A 12,244-nucleotide genomic window follows, 5' to 3' on the forward strand; every position below is an offset into this window, starting at 1 on the left:
GTGATCAATTATAATTGCTAAAGAAAGTATTTAATAATACAACGTTAAAAGGAAATATTGAACATCAAGAGAAAAGCTAAATTAAATAAATCATACTTACAATCCAATACAAAATGAAAAAATTTGTGTTCTCTAATATATGTACATATTCGCAATAGGAAATACTCCGCAATGCTTTGTCCCTTAATGTTGTAATATCTAAACTTGTCCGAGTAAGATGTTGACATCACTATATATTAACAACAAAAGAAACTTAAACAATAATAATAATAATAAGAATAATAATAATAATAATAATAATAATAAATAATTAAAAACACAACAAATACATTATTGACGAAGATCTATAATCGACATAAAAGTAACACCAAAGATAGTATACAACAATAATATAAATCACATACAAATTATATATATATATATATATATATATATATATATATATATATATATATATATATATATATATATATATATATATATATATATATATATATATATATATATATATATATATATAAATGTGTTCAAATAAGAACATTCTCATTTTAACTTTTGGTGAGAACACAGCTTGACCCTTGATGGAAGTAGATCAATGGTGATAAATTACATAAGCTTTTCACAATTAAAATAAACTAAACGGGTACATTTGGAAAATAAGGATCCTGAAAATTCTCATTATGATAACTGCCTCAATCTCCTTTACAAAAATTCTCGTAACCTCCATTGTAGATTCCAGCCATTGCAAATTCACATATGCTATATCATGGTAAAATAATAGGGGTCTTCTGGTTATTTTAACCATCCCTCTAAGATGGATACATAGATGTAAAAATTATATTCATGCATCCCTTATAACATATACGTGTGTGCATCTCTAATTTTGTTGAATATGTGTGTGCATCTCTATATATGTGTGTGCATCTCTTATTTTTGTTGAATAATTTTGTTGAATAAGTGTATCCATCAGTATATAAAATGCATATCTAATTTTGTTGAATAGATGTATCCATCGGATATACAAATAGAGAAGGCTTCTTTGATGTGTATTATCAATTAAAATTAGTGGATGACCATAAAAATCATTTTGTACTACTTCTGATCAAATTATTTGGCGTGTAAAATAGGAAACCCGTAGCCCTTATGACTTCATGCATCCGTTTTTAAATTGTACAATATAGAAGCAACAGGATTAAATTAATCGACGTATGTCACACATCCATACGATAAACTCATGCATTCGTCAATTAATTAATTGATGTTATTCTAGTTAATTTGCATCCAAAATTTGGACGTGTAATTTCATTATGTTATGATGATCGCAAATGTAATTATATTTATATACTGTGTATAAAACAATTTGAAGAAAAAAACATAGAAATATTAGTTTTTGTATGGAAATAATAAAGTTGATGATTTTAAGCCTAACAAATAGGATTAGGATTGTAGAATTACTTATGTACTCATGTTCTCATTTTATATAATTGTGAGAACATTCTCATGGGAATGTTACCATATATATATATATATATATATATATATATATATATATATATATATATATATATATATATATATATATATATATATATATATATATATATATATATATATATATATATGAACTCTAAACAACTATCAAAACGGATAAATTTCAAATGATAATAGAAAAATACTCATGTACACCAATAACTTGTTAATAAAGTCATACCGTAGCATAAGTCTAACGTTCGTGTGATAGATGAATATACAACATTACATGAGGAAATAATCTTACTAAATTGATGATGATGATGATGATGATTAAGAACTAACATATATAAAACTCTATCAATTATTAGTTAGTATTTGCAATGTATGTGGTGAAATGAAAAATGTGTATTGTGAAAATGAATAATGAGTATTTATAGGCAACATTATAATAATTTATTTAATATAAGGAAAATGAAAAGGTTATAACTTATTTATTTATTATAAGAATAATGAAAGGATTGAAATTAATCAATTTAATACATGGAATATGAAAGGATTAAAACTTACATATTATTATTAATGAATTTTTTAATTCTTTTATTTTTTTAATTATTACCTTATTATAAAATTATAAAATTAAGTAAGAAATAAGGAAAAATATTTTTTTTAATTGTAAATGATTAAATTAAAAAGTTTTAGTGATCTCATTTATGACTCAAGGAGTCAGTTTTATATTATATATAGATATAGATGACGTCCACACTTTCCTTGCGGACTCCAAATCATATTTCAAAAATCATTTATAACTCTTTCTATTATATTCTTCAAAATTCAAAACGCCAACTCATGAATCTTCACAATTTCGTCCGTCGATTTCTTGTTTCATATACGGATTTATATACTCCATCACAATCGCCACAGTCTCATCATACGGCACCCCACCACCACCATTGATCGCCGGTAACTTCTTTTATGTTGCCTCTTATTCTTCTTCTTCTCCATGTATGGATATGATTAATTTTCTTTAGATCTGAGTTTTTTTAAGATCTCATTTTGTTTTGTGTCTGTGTCTTATTTCCATGTTTCAATTACATTTTCAGGTTTTACAATTATTTCTTGTCTTTTTCAAATCCGGGTTTCGGTGATGGTTATCAACGTGGTTTGTTGCCGAAAGTGTTGATTTTCTTTATCTAGAGTTAAGTTAGATTTAATTTTGTTTTGTGTTCATATCTTTTTTTGTGTTCGTATCTTTTTTTGTGTTTAATTACATTTTCATATTTTCATATGTTACCATTTTTTTTCTCAACATGTGTGTGTCGGTGGCCGTTACAGACGGTGGTGTGATGTCGGAAGTTGATGACGGTGGTGGTCTGAATGAACGATGTCACCTACCGGAGTTTAATGTTGGTGATGGCCTATCGTCGCCGGAGATCAGCAGGGTGGTAGTGGTAGCAGTAGGAGGTTGGTGGTGGTAGGGGTGGTGTGTCTTTTATTTATGATAATAAATATAAAAATCAGTTTCGGTAAAAAAAGGAAAAAAAAGAAAAAGAAAAAAATGTGCTCCAGTATAACAGTGATTTTGGGTACTTGGCGGGTCCTTATTGGGTGTCGTTTACAACAATAAGTATATAGTAATAATTAGGGTTATAGGGTTAAACAATTCAGGGAACGGTCAATCAACTGATTATTAAGGTTCCCTTTGAACATATCAAAGTGTTCCTCGTTATTCTCCCGGAAAATTAATATAATTCAATAACAAAAGGGGTATGATTCTCACACACACTTTTTTAATCCTCACACACCAATTGAGTATTATTAGAAGAGTAAAAGGTTAAAATAGGTGTGTAAGGATCAAAAAAGTGTGTATGATAATCATCCCCCATAACAAAATGTTGCTACTTGCTTCCTATATACAAACATTCATGTAACTCTACCAACATGTCATTAAATTAACTTATTGATTTGAACTATTATGGGTATTGATTTGAACTACATTTTTTTCCTTTTGGTCAACAGTTTGGCTGCGCGAGCTGTGGAACAAGCGAAAATATGTCCAAGTCAAAGTCAAACTCAAACAAATTATGAGCAAATCGAATCATCAGGTTAAGTAGGTTGAGCAGTACAATCATCCTTCACACGACCCTTAAAGCGTGGGAATCAATTAAAAAATTCCACAGAACAAAAACATCAAAGTATATACTGTACTTATCTATCTGCTTCATTACTTTGTACATGGGAGAATATAATTTGCATAATATGAAACAATTGTTCACTGTATTTCAGGGTTTGTGGATTCTGATATCATCGTCAACCTCAATGTTTCTGCTGCTCTTTTCACAACTACTTTAAACGGTTTCCCAACTTCATCCCCCATTAATGTAGTGATCTGCATAACCATTATTCACTCAAAGTTTGTTTGATATGCAGTAAGCATGATCTAAATCAAATAGTATTAATGACTAATAACTCTCATTATACGATCACAAACAAATAACCATGCTACACATAATTTATATATGTAACTTTTTCACTATCAATTACACATTCAAAATGTCCTTTATTAAAAAAAGATACCTGACTGATGCTCCCAACAGATTTGCCTTGAAATTTAACAACTACATCACCAGGACATATCCCAGCCACATCAGCAGGCGATCCAGGTACAACCTATTCAAAAATATAAGATTTACCAATTAATACGCCTACTTTTGCACAAAAGGTCACAAGGATTAACCCAACATAGTCCATTAAATGGGTTCGAAACATAAATTAAAAGTAATGATATATATATATTTGTGACAAGGATTAGGGTATGGATGCAGAACATACCATAACAACAAGAACACCTTTTGTGACACTAGGGAATTTAGGATTTCTATATATAAGTTGCGAAATGCGTATCTCATCCAGATCAACCATCTTCATTCCAAGCCACGGTCGAATAACAGTCCTGAATTAAAAAATTCAAGGAATAATATATATGCCATTAATGTACGCAAAATTAGAATGGAAATTGCATAACAAGGGCTTTGTTGCACCAATATAATATCTAAAACTAAGGAACACATAAAGTAGAACTTGAATATGAAATGGGAGATTTATACCCATTTTTCTTGAACTGGTCCATAATTTTCAAAATAGAGTCAACGGGTACAGCAAAATTATAATCACCATGATGGCACCCCATCACATTAACTCCGATGACTTCTCCATAGAGATTCACAAGGGGCCCACCAGAATTTCCCTACACGGAATTATTCACAAACATAAAACATCACGAGTTTATGATGCATTTATGAGTGTCTACAGCATCTGCATTGTTCTTATCTTTGAATAAAAAAAAATGGTCTTTCGCTTTTATGCAATGTGTTATAGAAATAAGACCTAATATATAATTCTAATGCATACACAAGTACAACAATTAACAAAAATGGAGAAGATTTTGACTCAAAGTCTCAAACCATCAATAAGCAGGCATATGTACACAAGAGAAAACGTCACTCAAGTGTTAATTAGTATTAGTATTTAGTACTCTGTATAAAGATTAAAGAGAGCTTTAAAATTACATGATAGAGAGCACAATCTGTCTGAATGTAATGCCTTAGCATTCCCCCCAAGCCAATGACGTAGCTCTCACGGTTAACACAACTATACGTGTGAAAAAGAAAGAGAAAACATTCACATCCACTTTATTACTTTTTCGATTTTTATGTAAAAGAATCTTCAATATCGGTTATAGCGATGATGTATACCTTACAATGCCAGCTGTCACTGTATTTTTAAGGCCAAGAGGAGAACCTAAAGCAAGCACCGAATCTCCAGGGCGTAGCTTACATGAAGAGCCAAGTTTTGCAGCTGGAAAAGGAGTTGTAGCATCGATCTTCACTAAAGCAACATCATAATGTATATCTGTATTTAAGATGGTGCCAACAAACGATCTACCATCTTGCAATGTCACGTTGACCTACAATAAACCCCTTTTAGTAATCGAAAGACTTGTATCCTGCAATCATGACTTGAAACTTGTTCGCTACTTTGGATCAGAGCAACACACAACACACACACACACACGAGAAAAAGAAGATAACATCACGCATTTAAACACTTACCTTCCCATTTAATGCAACTTCCTTGCCATCTTGACTTGAAAAAAGGTGGGCACAAGTCAAAATAGTTCCATTGGGGTCGATTATTGTTCCCGAACCTGCAATAGTATGCACAGCCTTTCCTCGATTTCCTACAAAGAATAAAAATTTACGGTTTTCATTACCTTAATTCTTAAACATATAAAGTTTCAACATGTTCATATTCATAATGCTAATTCTTAATTCTAATCAAGCAAAGCATAACTTGAATGTCTTCACACTTTGTAGTATTATACTAAACCTAAACAAAACAGGTCTGTACTCAACCTCCTCTCAAAATTAACATAACCAAATTCTGATCATAAACACACATACAAAGATGCAACAACGCACATCGAATGCTTGGATGCACGTTAAAACAAGCGAGCGTCAACAGTTCATTAGCAGGCAAAGTCATAAGTACATACATAGTAGAGAAACAACTTATAATAAATGCAACATACTACTGAGAGTTATATAGACAAGCGCAGGTAAAACATCAGCTGCAGCATCAGCAATGGACTTTGAACCACCACCAACTTCCCCTGAAGTATCTTTGTTCGAATCGTTAGATGCTACAGAAACAGAATCCATCCAAGATAGAATTGGATGTAATTTATCTACAATTTAAGACAAACAAAATGAACACATACAAAGAAAAATAAAATTAAATAAGAAATAGAAAATGCCATGTTTGTGTATATATTATATATATATATATAACCATGCGGGTGTATAATAACTGAAGGATCTTCGGATGTGGCATATTGTAGCATCATTGAATCCCTCCAATGCTTGAAGAGTGACTCTGATGTGATCATGTCTGTATCACCAAATCAATGAGATAATAGCTAACAGATAGTTCAAAATTTCATGAGTTAAGCTATAAAACCTAGTTTTTCTATTTATTTCATAGTGTATAATCAACTACTAAAACTACATAAAGTAAGAACCCATATTACCATAAACCTAACTTATAAGCATATGGTTAACAATATAATTAGGTCATTAGATAGAAAGAAAGAAAAAAAGGTTGACTGTAAGAAACTTGTAAATGTAGTAATATTGGGATTCAGCTGCTCACTAAAATCAGCGCTACTATTGGAGTACAACCAACCGGCGCCACCTGCAACGGCTAACGCGATAATCCTAGTGACAGATTTCGGATTACGGATTCCAGCATATACCTGTAAATTATACAAAACTGAAAGTTGGAGAAATCGGAATCATAAATATACAAAACTGATAGCAGTAAAAGTTAGATTGGTGGACAACATACTAGAAAACGCCTCATGATCGATAGTTTACACACAATGTTAATTGTTAAAATACGCAGAAATTGATTTTGTTATGCTGAGAGAGCGAGAAATCGTTGTTTACAATTGGCTGTTGGTCAATTGTGGGTTATCAAGCGTTTGAAAGAGACACGCTGATGGCAAAAATACCCGTATTCATGACACTTTCGGGCTGGGTTCGGGTCCTGATAGAATATGGAGATATATTTTTTCTCGAAGTTTGGGTATGAGAATGGGTTTAAATAGAAACTCACATACTCGCTCTGTAAACCCCGTCCATATACTCGTATACTCGACTCAAATGGAATTTCAATTTCATTAATAACTATGATAAAATTTAACAATAATAATGTAAGACACAATGTGGTATTGTACTATTGTTATATATATATATATATATATATATATATATATATATATATATATATATATATATATATATATATATATATATATATATATATATAGAGAGAGAGAGAGAGATTTTTAGAACTCAATTTAATATTATTATTTAAACATAAACTGAAATAAGTGAATGGTAAATGATAATGACTAACAACGGAGATATTCGGTAGCCACAAGAAAACCCGATAACCCTAGAGTTAGTAAGTATATGGGGATCCCCGTTTACCCGTAGGGAAACCCAATAACCTGACGGTGACTAAGTAAATGGGGACCCGACGGGTATTGGACCGAGTTTGGGACATGGTTTCCTAACCGGGTTCGGATCTGAAATTACCTAAACCCGACCCGATGTCATCCCTACACGGATGGATACAACTACGATAGGTTATATTTGATATGGTAAAACCACACCTGAATTAAATGCACTAAACTAAATGATTTTAACACACGAATCAGGCAACTATCCCGATCAATGCAGTAAAGATTTAGCAAGTACATATTCGTTCCTCATATAGCAATTGATTAAGATTTAGAAACTAATAACTATTTTAAAGTAAAAACTGTAAAAGTGAGAGTTTTGTAATTAAACTAATTGCGAAAAGTAAATAAAAGAATAACCATATGGAAGAAGCAGTGTTCACTCAGATGATTCACTAATAACGTGGATTGTTCTTTCAATTAAAACCGATTAAATGTCCGATAAATTATAACCCAATCATCAAAACTTGACTAACTCACATTAATCTCATTCAAACAATCAAATCATAAATGATTAGACTATTGTGATTCAATCTAGGTTAAATTCACATAAAACTTTAATTACAACGATCACTCGAACTAACTATACGACTGTGCTATCGAATTACCAATTAATCACCATTCACACTCACATGTAAATGTCTAAATCTCCTAAGAGTTGAAGCATAATCTGTTTATCACTAATAAACTCACATGAACTAGTCAACAAATTATGTAATTAAAGTAAAATAATCGATTCACATAATAATGTATCTTTTGATTGAACACAATAATCATAAACATATGAGATTAAGCTATTAAGATTTGGTCCAGATTACAATCACTTAAAATCCTAACTACAAAGATCACTCAATGTAATTACACGATTATGATGTCAAGCTACCATTCAATTACCGCATAAACACCCAATTCAATCACTTTAAATCAAATACCTACACGTTTAGATCACTTAAAGTGTTGAAGTACATATTATTTATCAGTATATATCTCACAATAACTAGTTGATAACATGTATAATAGAATTTGTAGCGACCCCGACAAATCGTCAAGTGACGGCGTCGGCTACGTGGGTCCCATTACCTGATTATAAGTCTTTAAGATAACGTTTGACCAAAATATGTCGCCTTCATTTCAAAATAAAGATTGTTTCAAAGTTTACAAGAATTGTTCAACCAAAAGTTAAGTTACAACGTTATAGGTACGATTGAAATCTAGGCGACACGGTTTAAAGTAAAGTCAAAAGACGCTCCATGAAATGCATGTATACTCGACATCGGATGCAAGTATCAAATAGTAAGCGGAAGCATGTATCACATATCGTGCAAGACCTGAGAAAAACATAGAAGAATCTGTCAACGAAAACGTTGGTGAAATCATAGGTTTAGTAAGTAAATTGTATTGAACCACAAGGTTCTTTATGAATTGCTTAACCAAAATTGTTCACATTCCAAAATAGTATTTGTATCACGAGCACCCAATTATCAAGGCTTAACCGAATCTTCCCTCTGAATTTTGAATTTAGTGTTAGAACTTACACTATACATTGTTGAAATTATATTTCATTCACTAACGGTAGCGAACCGTCTGAATGAGGGTTTGTTAAACCCGTATGGCCACACAACATAATTACACGCTTACACTTACACCCTGCAAGTGGAACTAATGATAATTGGATTGAGGACTTTTGTTCAAACTCGTATGCATCTTTGTATTCGTATTTGTTCACAATGTAAAAGCATGAAAAGTAAATAAGTATGAAATGTATGTGTTTCTCAGCCCACGATGTAAAGAATAAAAGTGATTAAAAAAAAAAGTGGGACTATGATCTCACCTCGAGTGCACGAGTATAAAGGTACTTCAACAAGTAAACGTGTGCATGAAAGTTGCTTAGCCTTGACCTAAACAAGTAAGTTATATCAATTAACCGGTTACGACACAAGGTCGGGTGAAATGTGTTCAATTAGTCCTATGGCTCAATACGACTCGATTAAATATAGCATGTGAATCACGTTGTCAAGTTTCATACAAGAAACAAGTATAAAAGCATGTTAGAATGATTGTATAAAAGTTTGGTTAAGTTTGACTAAAAGTCAAACTTGGTCAAAGTCAACGAAAAAGTCAACGCGTTCGGGTCGGGTCCCGGACTATTTTTCTATGCTAAATATTCATATACAAGTATATTAAAACAAGTTTCATGTGAATCGGAGGTCGATAGCTAGTCAAACATTTCGCGTGAAAAGTGACAAAGTGAGCAGAATTCTGGCCAGGCCAATCCGCGCGCCGCGCGGGGATGGGGCGCGCCGCGCAACCATCTGGGCAGAGATTTCTGATCAGTTTTTCAAAGTATGCACGAACCAAACATCAAACATTCACCATTTATGATCCGCAAACAACCAAAACATGTATCTTATATCCTCGGAAAGGTATTTTGACGAGCAATACAACTAACCACATATCATCAAACAAAAACATCATTTACAATAACCGAAAACTCGTCAATTGATCAAGAAAGGTTTATTTTCAAAGTTTCAAGTTCGTAAAACGTATTTTATGATTCGGGAATCCAATTTACACATACGATATGCCGTTTCGAAGGTAATTAAGTATACATTGCATCTAAACACTTACTAACAACATTAACAAGCATTCAACGCATCAAAAGATCATTTCAAAGTCTATCAAACCCTAGTCAAACATCACAAAATCCTTAATCGGGTTTTTGAAGTTTTCTTAATCAACCTACACATCAAAATGTAGCTAATGATACTAGTAACACAATTAAAACATGAACTTTAACAATTAAACAACTTTAACTCATCCAAAATCAAGGATTTAGCACACCCATTTCAAATGTTCAAACTAGTTACTCAAAACAACGAATCGAGCAAACAAAACATATATTCATGTTATACACGAGCCATAGACACTAACTAACACCATTTCAAGTCAAAAACACGAATTTAGAGAAATCTAGAGTTTTAGAATTGTTACCCAAAATCGATGAAGTTAGTATCAAATCGTAGAGAATGAAGAGAGGATCACGAAAATGTAATTTGTTTTGTTGTAAGCCTCCTAGATCGAATTTAGATGATGATTTTATGAAGTTGGGGTTTGTGTGTGTGTTCTTGCTAGAGAGAAAGAGAGAGAGAGGGAGATGGTTGAATGGTGGTGATTGGGGTGGACTAGTTGACCTAGTCAACTAGTTTGCCCCGTGTCAATTTTAGTCCCTCGAGTTTAGAATCGGGTGCGGGATTTAACCGATCGAATATTTTTAAAACGCAAGTTAACGAGAGATGTTATAATTAAATAACGAGAATATTATGAACGTTCGTCAACGGAGTCGACGAATTTAAATACGAAAGATATTATTTTAAAAAAAAAGACGGTGTTAAAATAAATTTAACGGAAAAACGCGGGATGTTACATTATCCACACCTCAAAAGAAATTTCGTCCCGAAATTTAGTTGGAAGTAGTAGTCGATATCTCTTACTCGAGACTTTACGTTGTTCATAATATGAATAAGTGTAGGTACGTCCTTGAGTGTTCTCATGAATTTGGATAGTCAGGGTTTTACGTTGTATTAAGGTTTGGTTTTACGATCCCCGATTTCAACTGGTTTTCTTATGAAGAGAAGTTTGTCATCGATAGTTGATGTACCTAGCAGGATTGCACGTTCCTGTTCCACAGGACACGTTTCTAAGTTTGTTACACGAAATGTAGGGTAAACGGAAACTTAATTGAGTCTGAAGTTCTAAACGATAGGAAGCGGTTCCAATACGCCCCAAGGTTTCAAAAGGTTCGATATTGCGGATATAGCCTTTCTCGATTTCCCAAATTGGATTACACCTTTCCAAGGTGCGGTTTCTCAATATTACGCGGTTACACACTGGGATTTGTGAGGTTTTCATCTAAGTTTGGTATGACTCTTTTGGGCGACTACGGGTCGTCTCGAGCCCTTCTCGGACTTGGATTATCTCAATTGTTGTTTCTTGGATGAGTTAAGATTCGGTGTTTTGTTTGCCACATGCTTTGGTTAAATGAATCGGGGTATGACATTAGCGGTCCTATAGGGTTTCAGAAAGTGCGTGTGAACACACGAGTGGTGACTACTGTTGTAGGAGGGATCTACTAAAAGCGACCATGCAAGTTTGAAACATGTCTTTCGAAGACGTAAATCGTTCGTTTGTTCGGTTCGTCTGTTTGTGGGAGATACACGGTACATGTGTCTAAGCGGGTTCCCAAGGTCTCTTGTAACGCTAGAAGTGAAACGAGTATTTCGATACAGGATAAATGACGAAAATACACCGTGTTGGAATAGAATCTCTTAAGATATGTTTGAACAAGTCAGTTAGGGTTCGAAAAATGTTCGTTAGGACTATTCACCCTCATGGCGAATACTAATGTAATATGAGGAGTTTATCTATCCATGGAGAAATGTTACAAGGAGTTTCCTTAAACGGAAATGCGAGCGATGAGGATAGGAGTGAAATGAGGACTTTGAATAGGATGAGCTTACATCTCGAGGTTGCCATAACGTGCCTCTAGTTGTCAAAAGTTGAAGTCTGAAAGAGAAACGAGATAGTACACGTAGTTGTATAGTTCGGGGTTGAATAATAGTTGGCCGATTTTCAGAAACACAAGGGCGTTAAGTCAAAGAAGAGTGAAGTATCGTTGGATTGTGTGTTATC

The 12,244-nt window shown here is 32.9% G+C and overlaps 1 protein-coding gene across 2 annotated transcripts; it reads right to left on the bottom strand.

Annotated features, from left to right (window-relative positions):
• Nucleotides 1–3,570: 3,570 nt before the first annotated feature.
• Nucleotides 3,571–6,990, bottom strand: LOC139845163 (putative protease Do-like 14). Of its 2 annotated transcripts, XM_071835390.1 has the most exons (11): nt 6,877–6,990; nt 6,682–6,784; nt 6,322–6,420; nt 6,062–6,217; nt 5,583–5,710; nt 5,226–5,437; nt 5,040–5,121; nt 4,578–4,717; nt 4,303–4,423; nt 4,048–4,140; nt 3,571–3,859 (listed from the first exon to the last, which is right to left on the bottom strand). In XM_071835390.1, the coding sequence occupies exons 1-11, from the start codon at nt 6,889–6,891 to the stop codon at nt 3,743–3,745; spliced, it is 1,266 nt and encodes a 421-aa protein (XP_071691491.1). In that variant the 5' UTR covers nt 6,892–6,990; the 3' UTR covers nt 3,571–3,742. The 2 variants fall into 2 exon arrangements, with proteins under 2 accessions (XP_071691491.1, XP_071691492.1); XM_071835391.1 differs by lacking the exon at nt 6,877–6,990 and having other exon boundaries at nt 6,341–6,420; nt 6,682–6,698.
• Between the last annotated feature and the right edge of the window lie 5,254 nt (nt 6,991–12,244).

This window comes from Rutidosis leptorrhynchoides, chromosome 4 (assembly GCF_046630445.1).
Source record: "Rutidosis leptorrhynchoides isolate AG116_Rl617_1_P2 chromosome 4, CSIRO_AGI_Rlap_v1, whole genome shotgun sequence".
Taxonomy (NCBI): Eukaryota; Viridiplantae; Streptophyta; class Magnoliopsida; order Asterales; family Asteraceae; genus Rutidosis; species Rutidosis leptorrhynchoides.